We start from the raw sequence: 19,168 nt of genomic DNA on the forward strand, positions 1-19,168 counted from the left end.
CATGTGTTTGTCGGCCAGAAAAGCCAATGTGATACAATGATCAATAGTAGATTTTTTTTTGGAAAAACCTATTTGCTCTAGGCCAATAATGTTTTCTGAATGTATCCAATCTGTCAGCTGATGTTCTAAATGTTTTTGCATATAGTTTGCCCATAATGGATAATAAACTAATGGGGCGAAAATTCTTGGGAAGATTTAAATTACCTTTTTTATAGATGGGAACAATTATGGAGTTAAGCCAGATATCTGGGACAGTTCCATAACGGTCAATTAATGTAAATAAGTTGGCCAAAGGTTCAGACCACCAGACTGCAATTTTTTTTAAAATCTCAGCAGGGAGACCGTCAGGACCTGGTGCTTTGCCAACTTTTAAACCATCAATTAACTCAAAAATTTCGTCAGGTTCCACAGGAGGTCAAACAGGAAGATCAGAGAATACAGAAGCGTCTTTAACAGTAGAGGAGATGACTTGATCTTCAAAAATCTTAGAATAACGGTCAACTCATGTTTGTGGAGAAACGTTAGGGGTGGCAAATGCTCCAGGCTTCATGCTGTCTGAAACTAATCTCCAAAAGGATTTAGCATCATCAGATTTTATGGCGTAAAGGAGTTGGTCCCAATTATGTTGAAAATACTTTTTCTTCTTATTTGCAATTACCTCTAAGAAGGATTTCTTACATTCTAAGTAGTCATATAGCTTCTGTGGATCTCTATCATATTAGGCTTCCTTAAATAAGGCTCTTAATTTCTTTTTCCAAGAATAGCAGTCCTGGTCAAACCATTTGGACGTATTAGGACTACCTAATTTCACCACCTCAGCTTTAGAGCTGCAAAGATTAATCAGCAAGGCAAGTTCAAATAGGGATTCAGCATCCCCCTTTACTGTACTGTGAAAATAAACCAACCTCTTACAGCCCCATCTCCCTCTCGCTGCCTTTTTAAACCTCCTCTTGAAAGAGTCTGAGGTTTCTCGAGCACATTCCTGCTCAGCATGTTATCAACAGGGAGAGTATGTGTGGAAATGATGCAGAGGGAGGGGGGGAGTAAGGGTGTTTTTACATTCAGTTTGATCCAGAGTTTTAGAGTCTTCAAATCGCCTGCCACTGTTCTGCTTTAATTATTTTCCTTTTACATTTAAGCGTTTCAAGGGGGGGGGGGGTGTCTGATCAGAGGGCAGCCGGAATACCAGTGCTTAGTTAAATGTATACGATTGCTTGGAAATCCTGTCAACACGGCAAAAACAATACAAATGTAAATTACTAGATGAGGCAAGCAATGGTATGTAAAAATGTCAAGTGCTGTCAGTTCTCATGCAAATTACTGCACCTTGTGGCTTTTGGAGGAGTCTTTTAAAACGCATGAAAACTTCTACAATACAAGTTTCAAACGCGTGCAGTGTAGAGAAAAGACCAGATCAAAACTAGTGTAGAGAAAAATGTTGCAGCAGCAGCTCCAAAATGCATCTCACCAAAACAAATGTAGATGCTTTGGGCAGCAACGATGCAAAACAGTTGTGAGAACGTTAGGTAATGTAAAAGATGAATTTCCAATGCAGTGATAGTCACAAACGGTCAGTGTAAAAACACCCTAAGTGTCTTGGCAAAGTACCACTAAAAGTTGAATGAAGCCGGAGTGGCAAAATTTTCTGCTGTGCTGTGCTTCTCTCACCATGTGCAGGGGGCTAAGAGGGATGTGCAGCTCAACATGCCTGGGATTTCTGCACTCAGACATCACAGCTAGCCACAGGTACAAACCATAGTTCAGAAACCCCATGTAGTTTTTTTCCCCCAGCAGCCAGCATTCAGACATCAAAACCGCGGTTTATCATGGTGTCTTGAATGTGGCCATTCAAATACAAGTAGTGGTTACAGCCTGATAATACACCTTCATTTCCTATTCCACCAGGTCATTGATGTGATAGCAGTACAACGATAGCCATTAACTTTAGTTGGCTTCCTAGATCTTCCCTATGGACTTCTCAATTTGTCATCTGCCCTGAGCCCATTTTTGGAAAAGGGGGCACTATAAATTGCATAAAATAAAATAAAAATAGATACATGAAAGATTCTAGTTTAATGTCCCTTCCTCCCTCCCTCCTTTTATATATGTTGTATGGCTGTTGTAATCCATGCACTGGTAACCTCCCATATAGATCACGGCCTAGATTTACACTTAGAAGCTACAACTAGTGCAGAATGGTTTATTGACAGGGTTTATCTCAGCATCTGCCACCTGGGGGACCTCAACGGCACCTGTGGGAGCATCTTCCCAATGAACTCAATACTTTGTCCAAGAAGCTATTCCAGGCACTTCTTTTTCATTAACATAAGCATTTATATAGCGCTTTCAGTGTTCCACATGCTTTGCATATTCCCCCTCGTTTGTAATTCTTGCAACAGATCTCTAAGATAGGCCAGTGTTATCTCCATATTAGACTGAGGGGGAACAGTCAGTCTAACATGGTTAGACAGCAATGTGCCAAAGGTCACCTAGTTAATGTCAGCTCTGTCTGAACAGGGACTTCCCAGCTTGTGACTCACTGAACACATACACATGAACATACATGAAGCTGCTTTATACTGAATCAGACCACTGGTCCATCAAGATACTGTCTGCACAGACTGGCAGCAGCCGTGCAGGGTCTCAAGCAAGTCTTCCACATCACCTGCTGCCTACTTCTTTGTAAATGGAGATGCTGGGGATTGAACCAGGGACCTTCTGCACACAAAGCAGATGCTCAGCCACTGAGCCACAGCCCCTCCACATGTATAAATGAAGCTGCCTTATACTGAATTGGACCGCTGGTCCATCATCAGTTGTGTTTACTCAAGACTGGCAGTGCCTCTCCAGGGTCTCAAGCAGAGGTCTTTTACATCACTGACTGCCTGGTCCTTTTAAATGGAGAAGGCAGAGATTCGACCTGGGACCTTCTGCATGCCAAGCAGATGCTCTACCACTGAGCCACAGCTATTCCTAGCTCCCCTATACCAAGTCCAAGTGAAACCTTGTTAGGCCTGTGTCAGGGCTCTCTCTGTGGTGGTACTGCTTCTTGATACAGGGAGGTCCAAAGACCCCCTTTATGTTCTAGGTGCAAAATACTTCCACAATACAAATAAAATGAAGACTCAAATACTAGTCACAATTACAATGGATTAGACCTAAGATGCTGTTCTACAGGCTCAGATGAACCGTTTTTATACCTTATGCTGAAAGTGGTACATGAAAGAATCGACAAGTCATAGCCACAAAATGGAGACACAAAGAACCTCCTACAATGGCAAAATAAACTCTGCAAATCTTTTGTGTATGGCGAGATCTCAAATAATGCCTTACAGCCAAATCTAGTAACTTATCAACAGAAATGTCAAATTCTTTGATACCCCATAGCGGAGTACCTGACAAATCATAATGACATTCCAAAAAATGCTTACTATTGAGATTTGCTTTCCTTCTAATGTTTTGACATGCACTTTTGTATTTATTTTAGTAAACCAGACCTTTTCATTCATGTTACTGTAATGAAGATACTCTGAATATATGGTTGTTTGTTTTTTCATTGAAACGACTTCTTTATTTTGCTATCCCTTTTGTTGTAACCCTTATATATTTCAATGTTTGATTTATGTGCCCCCCCCCCCAAAAGGAATCGACACAAAGCTGTTCTTCCATTTGCACAATCTCTTGTACAAGCATTAAGCATGTGAATTTGTGCAGAACACCATGTGGACTCTTGTGCACAAGGGTTATTGGAGTATCACCAGCAACTATTTTCTTTCCACTCAAAAATTATTTGACTTCAATCCAAGGAAAATACATTGGGGTGTTGTTATCTTGGATTTTATCATTCCAGTCCATTAAAACTATAATTTAATTTAGTGCATACTTATTTAGAATATCTTTTTCCACTTCACCAAATCTTTACTCAAGCTGTGACTCAAAGCTATCCCATTACAGAAACAATCTCAATCCCCACCCCCACCCCAAGTACTGAGGCAGCAAGGTTCAAAAGCAAGGCAGCTCTGCTACGGTTAATACAAAATTGAAATCCCCTTTGAAGACTAAACTTTTAAAAAGCCCAATTTGCTTGCAGTTGGAATGCAATAGTTGGTCATATCTGATTGACGTTTAGATTACTTTCCAACACACTTAAATTAAAGTACACGACCAGTAGATGTGAAGAAATGCAGCCGGACACATCATCAACAACTGTCCTGTTATAAGATATATATTCATTTCTAAATGGTACCATATCTTAAAAAGGTAAAGGTAGCCCCCTGTGCAAGCACCAGTCGTTTCCGATTCTGGGGTGACGTTGCTTTCACAACGTTTTCATCGCAGACTTTTTTACGGGGTGGTTTTGCCATTGCCTTCCCCAGTCATCTACGGTTTCCCCCCAGCAAGCTGGGTACTCATTTTACTGACCTTGGAAGGATAGAAGGCTGAGTCAAGCTCCAGCTGTATCCTACACGGCTTTTTCTGAGCAGGAACGCACAGGAATGCAGTTCTGGCTGGCTTGGTGTGGGGTGTATGCAACCTAATATGCAAATTAGTTCTTAACAGAACTCTTTTTTTGTTTAAAAATGTATCCTGTAATTTAAAAATGGAACATCAGACCATATCTACCTGCAAACTTTTCCGGGCACAGTGAACCTTTGGTGTCTCCATTTTTTAAAGTGGATTCCAGATTGCTGAGACCGAAAATTAATCTCTGGATTTTCCTAGTTAAGTCTTCAGCATCAACAACTCTGATAAAGGTTTTTCCTTGCCCCACTTGGCAGAAAAAAAATGTTCTTATTGAAACATACTGAAAGACAGGTCTAACCACTTCTATTTTTTAATTTAATCAGTTTCTCAGCCGCATTATGACTGATTTGTAAATATGCCCAAACACACCTCTTAAATATATTCAGGGTTAAAACTGTTTATTATATAAATGAAGCACGAATGGTGATAAATTGCCATTCAAAGCATGCCAGTCTAGTAAACTTGTATCAGCTAAGCTTATTGTGTGAATTTGCATCATCTCTCTTTTATTACAATTCCACAAGAGACTAGTAATCAGTGTTTTAGGTTTCCGTGTTCTATGCGAAGATATTAATCTGGTTTGAACCAGTCTGCCACCGCCACAGGTTTTATAGCATGGCAATAAAAGCTATTTTGGGGCCACCTCAGTATTAGCCTCCTATGTAGTTTTAACTGTTGCTGTTGCTTCCTCTTGCTGGCGTGATTGCTGTTTCAGTTATTTAATTTTAAGCAACTGCACCGTGAGTGGTTTTAGTTGAAAGCCAATTTGCATGCTTCAGAGTAAAAGCTGGAATCAATTCTTATTTTAAGCAGCATAGCAAGATATAAATATTTTTTAAAAATTATTTCATTTGCTATTTCTATCCTTTCAGCTATAACAGCTCCTACAGTGAACTGAAGCAAATTAACAACAATTCACAACCCAAATAATAAACTATGTGCGATGTTCGGTCCTCCTTCCCAGCCCTCTACATTCAGGGGTGTTGAACTCATTTGTTATGTGGGCCAGATCTGACATACATGAGACCTTGTCAGGACGGGCTGGGCCGTGTAGCTATTTAAGATTAGGTAGCAGAGATAAAACTGTTTGAAGGACACACGACTAAAGTTTTTTTAAACACCTTAAACATGTCTAAAACATTAGCACTTGTTGGTCTTAAAGGTGCTTTCTTTGAATCTCTCCCATGGGATCCAGGGAACTAGGAAGCTCTGGCCCTTTCCCTCCCTCCCCAGGGGACTAGGAGGGGGAGGAGCCTCAATCAATGGAGAAAACAGAGGTTTTGCTCTGTAGTTCCTGTGCCATTGAGCAAGCCTTGCAAAGCAAGCTGAGATGCAGAAGGAAACAAGAAAGATGGAGAAGGGAGCAGACAAGAGCCAGTTGCTGGGGGGGGGGTCTGATAGGAGGCCGCATATTTGACACCTCTACTCTACATGATCTGACTGTTACTGTCCCTCCCTCCCTCCCCCTTGCCCCCAAACACACACAAGCACAACCTTCTATTTAGTTCTTGCAGTGAGCGTTCCTTTGTGGGAAAGATGCATTGGGGGAAAATAACAGCGAGACTCTTATTAAGAAACACTTTGCTTGCCTCTTATGTTAAGTCAGTCACATTTAATGAAGTACAAGGCGGCTTAAACCATCTTCTGTTTGCAAAAAAGTACATGACCTGCTCAAACAGAATGCAGGATATTCTGTACGTTCAAGGGCTTTATTAAAAGGAAGCTCATAGACACAACAGTCAGTAAAAGGACAGTACCACAAAGACAGATGAACAGCATTCTTTCTGTACACTGCAATGATCCATAGGGAGTATCAGAGCTAACAGCTATAGAGAACCGTGTGTAGAATTCAGTATCGGGAGGAGGGGGGTGGGAATGGATTAAAAGGACTGCCACTTCACAGGTTTTTCACAAAATTCTTCTGTTCAGAAATTGGACATTCTGTTTCAGTAACTGAACATGCCTCTTAGCAGCAGTTTCTATGGTACTCTGACTTAATGCCGCAGTAGCCACATGGCGGAGAGAGATAAATAATGGGCAAAATTGTTTGCTTTACTAAGAACAGCTGCTGCACTTTATATATAAGGCAGACAGGCATCAGGTAGACAGGAACACGAACAATTCCAAACTCAGACGCACACAAATGTGATGAAACAGAACACAGACTGTGTGTCTGGGGTTTTTTTTTTCTTTTTGCCCTTTCCCTGTCAAAAATGGCTGCAAATAAAAATTTGGCTTTTTTTGTTTTTTTTTTAAAGAACTGGAAGAACAAGTGAACTAAACAGACAAGGCACTGATTATAACACCAAGGAAGCACTGCCATAAAGGCCGAGTGCATGATTAACACCATTAATCCCAGAGTGTTTACACGGAAGCAGGTTGTGTTTGTCTCCATGAAGCTTCCTTCCACATGACCAGGCTTTGGGTAAGTAAAGTTAGCAAAGAGGCCGTGGCCCGGAGTGCCAAGAGCAATCTCGCTGGACCAAAGTGACCCGATCTGTGAGATATTCCTAGCACAGCTGACATATTCAGGTCCAATCCAAAGGTCAGAACATACAAAGAAAAAAAACACCATGAAGATACAGGACTGGTTCGCATGGAATCACCAAGCCACGGTTTGTCACTACAGGAGCAAGCCAAGGGTCATACACACCTTCCTTCCCCTTCAAATGTTGTAACTTCCTCTGTCCTTCTCACTTAAAAGGCAGACCATAACTGGCCACTGCATCAAAAGTCACAAATTATGGCTTGAATGGCATAAACCTTAATTTCCTAGAACATATGTAATGGCAAGCTATGGCTTGCCTCCAAACGTGAAGGGAGGGAAGTAACTGCAATGTATGAGAGGAAGAAGGAGCACATGCCAGAGGCTCAGAGCCAACAGTCGATGTTTTTGGCTACTGGGTCTAAACTTGGCTGTGCAATGTCTGTTGTGCAGAACTGTGTGGATCCATGGTTTCTTTAGCACTGAACAAAGGATATTCTTTGGATACGACTGTTGCATGCAGAGGCTAGTAGCACACTGCATCCATTTCCCCTCAAGAATGACTGCTGCTTCCAGTCAAAAATGATAATAAAAGTCCCTAATAACTCAATAGGGTGTACTTTAAGTCTGCTATCGGCCAATAACAATGCACTTTTAAAAATTGTTGACCAGCCCTAGAGTTAGCTGAAGAAATAACTAAGAAAGGCAATTTCAGCCAGTCCCAGTTATCACCTCTTTTTACAAGCATTCGGAATCTGCAACTTTCTGAAGACAAGCTAATTAAATACTTGTCATTCAAAGCTCTCTGAATCAAACATCTGGCTGTTATGGGCCAAGGGTATTTTGGGGGAAACAAAGTTCTTCAGTTTAATGTTTCACCCAAAGCGACTCTATCAAGCATGCTTTGTACCAGTTCATGGCACTAAAAACTAAAACGAATGGCACGCTAAAGGATAAACAAACATACTATTTTATTTCTCGCTTCTGGTTTTGATTTTAAGCTCCAATGGTCTAAACTTTACAAGGCTGATTTTTGTGTTCTTTTTTAAAGAGCCTGAAAGTTACAAAGGGATCGAGGATTGTTAATTGCGCAATGCAAGGGTGCCAAGATGACGCATATGTTGATCAGATAATGGGAACAGGAAAGGTCGAAGATGACCTAATACCATTACAGCCAAGAGAGAGAGAGAGAGAAACCATGTGCTTTGTATTGAGGTTTATTTCCACCAGCACTAGCAAGCCAGAAGCTTCGAGGCCTCATTTCCCTAGCTTTTGACCTAGCTCTGAACAAGCATCTTGATATTTTTAACAGAAGTTGTGGCACCACATTCAAAGATCAGCAACGTTGTTTCATTTAAACCAAAATGAAACAAAAAACTTAACTTCTAATCTGCTTCTGCTTCATCCAGTAACAGATGTGCTGGTTAGCAGCCTGTGGAATATATACCTAATGCTCGGGGCCTAGATCGTTCTAACAGCACACAGAGGTCATTTCTAAGTTAAACCCTACGAGAGCTCCATCAATTACTATTGTCTGATTTGCATTTATCTTTTCGAGGCCATTGCAAAAGCAGAACAACCTTGGAGGGGAAAATTATACTAACTAGATTTACTTGAAGACTGACAAACAATACATCGATGAAGGCTGGATGCCACCAGTCTAAATGTTACATTCTATTAGGGATCAGCATTCCTCTTGTGAGCTTCCCTACATGCAGCTATGTTCTGTGAGCTTGTTCATCCTATGTATCATAACTGACACCAGTATACACAGGGTGGCCCAGTTTGGTGCAATGGTTAAGTGTGCGGACTCTTATCTGGAAGAACCGGGTTTGATTCCCCACTCCTCCACTTGCAGCTGCTGGAATGGCCTTGGGTCAGCCATAGCTTTGGCAGAGGTTGTCCTTGAAAGGGCAGCTGCTGTAAGAGCTCTCTCAGCCCTACCTACCTCAAAGGGTGTCTGTTGGAGGGGGGGAGGTAAAGGAGATTGTGACCACTCTGAGATTCAGAGTATAGGGCGGGATATAAATCTTCTATCTTCTTAACATGGCCAGTCCTAAGCAACAGAAGCTGGTGGGCGAAGACAGGAGCCTTGCCATGGCAGGTATAGTACTTGGACCAGATCTGTGAAAGTTCACGAGATGACTTCTACTACCTCCATTCATAAAAGTAGGGAGGCTTATTTAGCCTGGGTGCTGCTGTTAAAAGGAACTTAAAAATTTAAAGTGCCCTAGACAATGAGATATTTAACCTCATCAAATAAAAAGGTGAACAGAAAGAACTGGGGCTTTTTTTCAAGGGGAACACAGTGGAACTTTGCGGAAACAAAATTAATGAGGAGCACCCATGTGTTTCTCCATTTCCCTCTTGAGAGTTCCGGCACCTCTTTTTCCAGGGGGGGGGGAGAAAGCCCTGTAAAGAACCGTTCCTTCAGAAAACAGCTTTAATGTATTGAAATGTATGTGTCAAACCTTCATATACTCTTACACCATAAAGGTAAGAGGCGGTCCGGTGTAGCAATTCTGAAGTTCAGGCACAAGATCCTAGATCCAGACAGACAATGTCAGATTACAGATATCAGAAATTTCTGTAGTGTAGATATGGGGCAAAGGAAAATCTCAGGCCTTAGAGTCCATTTGTATTTTACAACACAGACTCGGATTGGAACTCTCTACACGTATACTAAATTGAAGCCAAGAGAACACTTCGTTTGGCACTTGCTGAACTTACAAATGCTCCATATACACGTCATATCCTTTCTTGAAGGTTAACAGAGAATTTCTGCCATGTTTTTCACATGGACAAGCAGTGCAATTTCAAAATAAAAGTTTTACTGGAACACTCACAAACCACTTTTTCCCAGAACTATTCTTGAAGCAAACATTGATGTACGTCTGGTGCTTTTTCTTTCTTTCTTTCTTTTTTTTTTAAACCAACTACCAGCTGTTTGTTTTGTAAGAGAATTTAAGACGATTCTGAACTTTACTAATTGGGAAAGGTTCTCTGTTTCACAAAGGCTGAAGAGTGATCCTGTTTCCTTCAACGTTTCGTAAGCTGATTACTGGACAGAAGTCAAGCATTGTAAACATCAGCTTAAAGGGTAAAGCGTTTTAGTATCCGGTTCGTTATTTGTTAAAAATTGTTCGCCCTGCAAAAGATTGAATTTGCTACCATATGTAGCATATGAATCTTGGCACTATAGAGGAGGAAACAAGACAGAGGAAAAGTATCTGGAATTGACAGCAAGCCACTTCAAGGCAACAATACAAGAGACTTTTCAAACAACGATCAGTTTCTCCAACATTAACCTCAGAAACATGAAATATTTCCCTGGAGCTCAGCAATAAACTGGTGGCTTCTGTGCTTATAAATAAGGAATGTCCATTTTTTTTTGCGTCTCTTAATCTAGTAGCTTCTGGTGCATTTTATAACCCATTTCAAACTCAGAACCACCTAATATAATTAAACTCTCCAACACCATTTTTGTCTCAATTTTACCAAGACTACAAACAGCAGGCTTTGAACTTTTACGTCTCGCCATGCCCTGAAACAACTTTTTTCCCTTCTCCTCCTTCCCGCTATAAAGAATACTGGGGGAGGGGAGGGGCTCCAAAGTTTGCTCACTGCTTTGTAGCAATTTCAACGGTCCTGATAAGAGAAATCTGCCAGGCCCAGGCTGAATTGGCAATTTCCACCAATTCCCCCTTCCTGCTGCAGGCCCCCTTCATATCACTTCTCGTGGTTCCCTGTCTCCTAGGAGCAGCTTTTTGCATAGCATGGGTTGCTGAGGGTGGTTTCCATTCCACTGTTGGGAAGTTCAGTCTGGATTCAACCCCATATTACACTTTTGTTTTTAATAAAATTACTTCTATGCTGCTTTTCTGTGGATATCATACTACTTCTGGTTTCTGTGTGTGCAGAAAAGCGAAAAAGAAAAGAGAGCCAGGTTGGTGTAGTGGTTAAGCGTCTGGACTCTTATCTGGGAGAACCAGCTTTGATTCCCCACTCCTCCACTTGCAGCTGCTGGAATGGCCTTGGGTTAGCCATAGCTATTGCAGGAGTTGTCCTTGAAAGGGCAGCTGCTGTGAGAGCCCTCTCAGCCCCACCTACCTCACAGGGTGTCTGTTGTGGGGGTAGAAGACATAGGAGATTGCAAGCCGCTCTGAGTCTCTGATTCAGAGAGAAGGGCAGGGTATAAATCTGTAGAAGTCTTCTTCTTCTAGTAATGACTACTCCAGATCCCTTTCCATTAAAGAAATAAAGGGCTAGTGGTAGCTAGAAAAGGGCATTCTGCTTTCTACCCAAAACAGCTCTTATACTCCAGACCTAATGCATCATCATCATCTTTCTTAATGTTCACATAGCAGTTTCAGACCAACCCGGCTGCCCACCTGGATCTATCCACATAGCAGAATGCTGAAGTAGTTCTATCCCCAGTAGTTCTATCTCTCACTTAACTAAGACAGTATGACTATAATGATCCACCCCTAAAGAAGACATTTATTGATGATCTGGAGCCAAAGAAAACCCACACAACTACTTCTGTGCAGCAGGCAGGGGTTGGGGTGGTCCTTGGACGCAAGGCGTCTTGAGCAACAGCCTACTGACATCACATGACAGGCCTCTTTGAAACTCAAGGATGTTTCAAGTGCAGTCTGTGATTATAAAGCAGTTGCCCATGACATAAGGATATGCCCTAAGGGTATAACGAAAGTAGCTCCTTGGAACTCAGCCCATGTGTTGTTAGAATTTTGTGTGGCTACAAAAGTGATCTCCATTGAGTATCTCCAAATTATTATCTCCACTGATGAATGAAAGCATTTAAATTAGTTAAACAGAAGATAAGGGGAACAAATTCACCCTGCACTGCACTGTGCAACCTACTCAAGCCACAAGAATATTATTGACAACTGCAAAACAGAGAACAGAGTTTTTCCAGGGCTGTTAATCAACCGACATCCTGAATTTTCTCAAGGTACAAATCTGACATGCAATCACTGGATAGCCTTTTAATTTATAATAGCAGCACAAAAACACACTGGTAAACCCTGTGTCGAAAGCGATCTCAACCTTATTAAACAATAAATCCCTAAAATTTAGCATTTAGGTAGGAAATCTGGATTCGAAACTGATTCTAAAACACCATTATATTGCCAGGTAGCAAACCTTTGGCAGCTTTACATATTTTCAAGCCCCCGCAATAAAAGCTATATGATGCAGTGGTATCGAGACACCACTGCATCATATAGACAAACATTGAAACAGACCAACTTAAGTAGCATGATGACGACAACTCTGACTGGTGCTATCTCCCCAGCTCTGATGCCTGAGACCCTTTTTCAGTTGCACATGCCAGGGATTGAACATGGGGCTCTCTGCTTGAGACAAGCCTGCACTAAATGCACCATATTAGTGTAATAATAAATCTTATCAGAGCATTGTTATCTGTATTTTTAAGGTGGTTCCTTCAGGGAGAGTGGTTTGGCCAGCAATGAAATGGAAGGCTTTGCACAAGTTCTTAAAAAAAAGAGTATCTTTTTACTCCTTCACTACATACAGCTTACTCCTTAAATACATACTCACTACATACAGCTTACTCCTTCACTACATACAGCTTACCAAGAAGAAGAAATTAATAATACTGAAGAAGTGGCAACACGAAATGCATCTATTATTATTATTATTAGTTAATTACATGCTGTATGATTCATCAACAATGAGCTCTGCGGAAAATTGTTTTTATTGTCTATTACTGAAAATTATAAGTAAAAGTATGGTAGCCCTTATATCACAGTTCTATTTTGTATTTTTTGGAGTGTATCTGAACTGTGATCCTATAATTGTTTTTTGCTCTAGGGATTGAACATGGGGCTTTCTGCTTGAGACAAGCCTGCACTCTATAGAGAGCTATGCCCGCTCTTGAAAGCAAGGGAATTAAGATACATTCATGGAGCAGAAGGGGTCCACTGGTGGCTTACTAGCCACAGTAACTGAAGGGAAGTAACACATTAAGAGATAGCAATGGATGGAAGACCTTGGCCTCTATGCACTGCTGCTGGCCCTTGAGAATAACTGACTGGCCTCTCTGTGAGAAAGAATCCTGAACTAGAGGGATCCAGCAAGGTTCTTCTCATGTTCTTAAGAAACAGGACAGATCAGGATCTGTGCTAGAAGTGCCCCACAATCAACATGGTTCTTAGCGGATACTGAAAAATTCAGGACTAAAACTAACATTCAGTGAACTGCTTATGTGTTATTTCCAACACGCCATGACTTGCCTGCCAGCTGCTACCAAATTTCCTTTTATGCTCAATATGCTTGATCTGTAAGGGTGTACGCTTGATATAAACCCAGTCAAATAAATACCTGAAAAAAATACTTTATTGGTATTTTTCAGGTATTTCCCAAGATGAATATAGATTAGAGAATCTGATTCAGCTACTGATACAGATGATACTGAATTACTTATTCGGCTTTACAGAACAGCTGCTGCTGGAGAAGCTTAAACGTTAAGGAGCTGCAAAGTCACCTTTCACTTCTCTCATCTAGCTCTTTCCCGCCTTTTTGCTCTGGTTTCCAGGGTAACAGGAGGGAGGGGGAAGAGACATCTCAGCAGCTCAATGGCAAAAGCACTTTAGGGGGAGCTGTAGTGCCTTAGAGCCAATCACTGCAATGCACTTGCAAATGGCACTGCATCGCAGGTTTGCAACTTTGCAAGGTTGTTGCTAGCTTCAAAAGTCCAGCTAACCATCTTGCTTTCCCCACCCATTTCCCAGGGAACAGAAGAGAAGCAGAAAGGAGCAGTGGCAATGTAGAAAATAGGCTAGGTTAAGGGAAAACACTGCTCTTAAGCCAATCACAAAGGTTTGCTCTTTTTTGAAATTCTGCACAAGGGCAAAGAGCATAAAAACAAGGGTCTGCATTGCTGAAAGAGGTTTGGAGAGTGTGTGCCTGACTTTGGCTACAGCTGCTAGTCTGAGCCTGACTCCTGCTGCTTGAGAGACCCTGCTATGGACTTTGGATCAGATCCTGCCTTCCTGGAGAAGACTGAAATACTGAAAATATCCAGCCAGAAATGCCGTCAGTACAATGAATGCCTAAATTTATCTGCACTAAAGTCACACTTTGTTAAATTTATATCAACAGCCAGAGCTGGTTTAAATCTTTAAAAGCAATACATGTGTACTGCCTTGGTATTTTCCCCTCATTGGAAACAATGGAGGATGAGGACACCTTCTTTCAATGCCCACAGAACTGGACCCTTTGGTCCGATCTTTTTGAAACCTGGACATTCTTTTGAGGAGAGGCACCAGCAGCTACGCTGCAAATTTGGTGCCTCTACCTCAACCCCCAACCACTGAATATACACCAGGAGATTTGCCATTGACTTTAATGGTCCCCATAGGGTATAACAGATCTGAATAAATTTGGGTTTCCCAAATATTTACAGAATCCAAATAGCATACCAGGATTGGGATTGGGAGATACCACAAAATACCAATATTTCTGTGTCCAATTTACCTGAATCCAGGAAAAAAATGATTTTTTTTTCTTGCACACCTCTACTGATATATATCTAACCATCCAATTTAGTTTTCAAAGATAACAACAGGCACACTAAGGAGGAGAAGGAGCACAATTATGGCCTCTGTATGTATTAAAAGTAGTACAGGAAGCTTGTTACCAGATTCCCTGGATGATACTAATTACAGAGTTCAGGCTCCAAGGGGACTAGGTATCTATGTGTTTGTAGAAGGGAACGACAACTCCACCAAGTAACTTGGCGATTTTCGCATTGTGCTGATCCACTTGCCTGTTGTGTGGTGTCCCCATTGACCATATGAGGTAGAAGTGGCACTTCATTCAAAATAGGTGTGGCTTCTAATGGAGGTGGCTGGTCTGCCATCATAGCTGAAATGACCATTCGTTAACAATTTCTCTTGCATCGACCACCTGGTGAAACAAAAGACAGGTCCAACATCAGTCATTTTTATTGAAGTGTTACACAAATAATTAGCTTTGAGCTTTTGACTTGGGAACACGTTCACCTGACTGGTTTTCTCTATTCAAGTGAAGCCATCCATTTTGTTCATGAAAGCCTGAGAGTAACGGTCAGACTTCTAGGTATACAAGAGGAAGCAGCACACACACACCAAACCGATCAGTCCTCTCAATTCAGAACTAGGGCTATAGTTTAAAAGACATGCAAAAAAATGTGACTTGTCAGCATTAGCTAACTTTAACACCTGCATTCATATTTCATTGAGATTTAACCATACATGTTCCCCTCTCTTCATGCAGCAAGGTGACTTTCGAAGATGAAGATAGATGAAGAAGATATTGGATTTATATCCCGCCCTCCACTCCGAAGAGTCTCAGAGCGGCTCACAATCTCCTTTACCTTCCTCCCCCACAACAGACACCCTGTGAGGTGGGTGGGGCTGGAGAGGGCTCTCACAGCAGCTGCCCTTTCAAGGACAACCTCTGCCAGAGCTATGGCTGACCCAAGGCCATGCCAGCAGGTGCAAGTGGAGGAGTGGGGAATCAAACCCGGTTCTCCCAGATAAGAGTCCGCACACTTAACCACTACACCAAACTGACTCTCCAACTTTCAACTGGACACCATCATTTCAGAAGAACAAATAAAGTCGAGTTTGAGTCTCGTAACTGTATGCACCTTTCAAATTATTTCCCTTAAGCTCCTCAGAGTTGCTGCCCAATATAATATGTTTACAAGAGATGCAGACCTATCCAGGTTTCTTATGAGAACGGTTTGCAGCACTTTAGCATATCAGACTCTTCACAAGACATGGAGGTCTCTGGCTTATCTAGAGACTAGATGACTGCAAGTGCAGCATGCATGTTTATTTACTTAAAATATTTCTAGCCCATCTTTCTGACAGCTCAGAGTGGCTCACAATAGATAATGAAACCAAATTATACAGCAAAGGAACAAACAATCGACAGACAACACACGCACCCATGTAAGCTATATGACAGTCTTCTGGGTGTACATAAAAAGGTATCTCTACAGCTATTTCTCTTTCATCCCAAGAACAGTTCAAACAACAGTGTTGAAGGTAGGACTATGAGAATACAGCTCAGCTGTCTGTGGGTCCCAAGGAATTTGATGAGGAAATGAAAGAAACTTTCTCCCACATGAAAACTTGTCTGGATGTGCTGTTACATAAGAACACAAGAACATAAAAAGAGTCCTGCTGGACCAGATCAACAGTCCATCTAGTCCAGTATCTTGTCTCACACAATGGCCAATCAGTTCCTCTAGACAGCCTGTTGGCCATAGAGACTGAAGCCTTCCCCTGGTATTGTCTCCTGGCTCTGGGATTCAGGGTCTTAGAGCTTTTGAATGTGGAGTCATAGTCACCATGGCTAGTAGCCTTTGGTACATTTATCTTCCATTAATCTAATATCCCTTTAAAGCTATTTATTCCTTTGGCCATTCCTACATTCTCTGGCAGCAAATTCCACATTTGAAACATTTGTGTAAAGTAGTATGTCCTTTTGTCCACCCTGAACCTACTGCCCATCAGCTTCACTGGATGTCCTCGAGTTCTAGCATTTTGGGAAAAAGAAAAAGTTCTCTTTGTCAACTCTCGCCACTCCATGCAAAGTTTTATAACCCTTCATCATGTCTCCCTTGAGTCATATCTTTTCTAAACTGCAAAGTTCCACACTCTTCATTCAGTCTTTCCTCATAGGGACGGTGCTCCAACTCCTTAATCATCTTGGTTGTCCTCTCCTCTGTACTTTTTCCAGAAGAACTATAATCTGCCCCATCTAGTCACCTCCCAACACCGGGCTGCCAGATCTTTTTTCACTAAAGGGCAGTCTGCTGCAACCTTCTAGAGCATCCTGCAGTATTCCAATGCTCTCAGCAATATCATTCATATCACTGAAGGACAGCAGGCATCCTGCAAAGGCTGAAGCAAAATCAACAAGTACATAAAAAGATACTTTTCTGCCACACTAGACCCAGTATTAGTATTCACTAGCTGACTAACATTTAAAAAGCCCCGTTTTTCAGAGAAGGGCAGCCTAAAAGTTGAATTTAATAAATAAAATAAAGAAGAAATTTAAAAAGGCTCTGGGAACGAATGCCACACAGAAGGGTAGTTCAGGTGACTCTTGCTTTAATTATGCTTCTTCGAGCTCAATCAACACACCTCGATACACAGCAAAACAACACAACTAGGGAAAAGCCCTCTGGGATGAAGCATGGTTGCTAAACAAGCATTCAAATTATTAGTTTAAAAATAACCAGCTGTGAAAAACATGCTTTAAATCTTTGAGTTGCAGGTGGTAGCGGGGTGGGGGAGAAGACAGCAGGTGACAACTTGAGAGTTTCCCAAATTCAGGCTAACAGCATGATACAATGTCATAAACAAAAAGTACAAAATCTGAGCCCGGTGGCACCTTTTAAGACCAACAAGGTTTCATTCAAGGTATAACCTTTTGTGCGCACGCACGCTGTATCTGAAGAAGTCTGTGTGCACGCAAAAGCTTATACCTTGAATAAAACTTTGTTGGTCTTAAAGGTGCCACCGGGCACATATTTTGTTCTGCTGCTTCAGACCAACACGGTTACCCACCTGAATCTATAAACAAAACCGTAATCTTATCTTAAGAACTGTTTTGAAATTCAGTTTGCTGGTCACAAGATGAGATAGTGCTCCAGCGGAATTTGTTGAAATCTACCTATTTAAGAGTGCTATACACAGCCTATTTAAACATTATTCCACAGCTTATATTTTCCTTAAAAACTGCTTGAGAAGCACCAGAAGACTAAGAAAGGATAAGAAATCAGCTGCTCGGGGGGGGGGGGGGGAGATCCACGAATTTGCACTTCACCCAAAAACTTGAGTAAACAAGACCTGGTGATCAAAAAACATTAATGAGGACAACTGCTCTGCACACCCTGCAGCGGGAATTCCACAAGCAAGATGGTATAACAGAAGAGGCCCTTATTAGGGTTTGTAGAATCTTTCGGGATCAAGTGCCGTGTTCTACTGGAGAAAGTTTTCCTTCCAGACGTTTCGTTCTCAGCTGCGGAGAACATCCTCAGTGGCATTGCAGCCGGAGCAGGCGCTCATTCCTTCTTGGCTGCTGTTCTGATTCTACAAACCCTAATGATGTTACCAGCCGTGAAAACCTGAAATCTTTGAGAAGAGGCCCTGTTGTTCAGTATAACAGAAGAGGCCCTGTGTCACCTTGACAGGAGAAAATATTTGGACCTGGAGCTCTGAAGGTTGTCAATAAGACAGGCAGAGTTCCTGGGAAGGAAGAGAACCTTTTAAAGAACATAAGAGAAGCCATGTTGGATCAGGCCAATGGCCCATCCAGTCCAAAACTCTGTGTCATACAGTGGCCAAAAAAACCAAGTGCCATCAGGAGGTCCACCAGTGGGGCTAGAAGCCCTCCCACTCTGCCCTCCCCCCCAAGCACCAAGAATACAGAGCATCACTGCCCCAGAACTTTATATACTACAAGTCCCCAGCATTTATCTTAGGCTCAGTTCCCTATATGCAACATGGAAACAAACCACTGACCTTACACAGCAGCTACCACGCTCATTTAAGCCAATCACTTGAGCTTTAGAATGCTACACTTTATATACTACAGGCTCCGAGCATTTATGTTAAACAATTAAAATACACAAAATCAAATATTACTAAAGGTCCCCAATGCCCTACTGATTTAGCCCCAGTACTAAAATGATATCCAGAGAAATACAGTCTCTTAAAACTTCTAAAACACTATCTAGTTTAGCCTCTGATGAGTCTAAGGGGAAGACGTTCCCTGGCTGCTGGCAGAGAAACACAATATTCCCCAGCCGTAAATGGTAACGCCTCGGCAAGATTATACTGCATACTTTTCCTAGATGTTTGAATCAGCTCTAAGATGAGGCCTGCAATGACAGTGAATGGTGAGCAGAAACTGCCAAAAAAGAAAACCCCTGCTTGGATACATGCAATATTTAGCAGGGCCCCAGTCCAGTAAAAGGTGCTGCTGGTAAAGATAAACACTGATGCAGGCAACTAAATGTCCTTAGAGCGCAAAGGGCTTCAAGGCAAAAATCTGTTCCAAACAAGGAAGTTACTACAGCTTTTTCTCTTTGCTGGCATTTGCTAAAGCAATAAT

General features: G+C 41.7%; 1 protein-coding gene across 1 annotated transcript in view; it reads right to left on the reverse strand.

Moving 5' to 3' along the window:
* The window catches only part of LOC132579566 (fibronectin type-III domain-containing protein 3A-like), a 115,672-nt gene that overhangs the window by 61,932 nt on the left and 34,572 nt on the right, over positions 1 to 19,168 (reverse strand). Inside the window, exon 2 of the mRNA XM_060250021.1 lies at positions 14,823 to 14,962. Within this exon, the coding sequence (XP_060106004.1) occupies positions 14,823 to 14,933 (111 nt within the window). The 5' untranslated portion in view covers positions 14,934 to 14,962. The remainder of the gene's footprint in view (positions 1 to 14,822; positions 14,963 to 19,168) is intronic.

The sequence above is a fragment of the Heteronotia binoei genome, chromosome 11 (assembly GCF_032191835.1).
Source record: "Heteronotia binoei isolate CCM8104 ecotype False Entrance Well chromosome 11, APGP_CSIRO_Hbin_v1, whole genome shotgun sequence".
Lineage (NCBI taxonomy): Eukaryota > Metazoa > Chordata > Lepidosauria > Squamata > Gekkonidae > Heteronotia > Heteronotia binoei.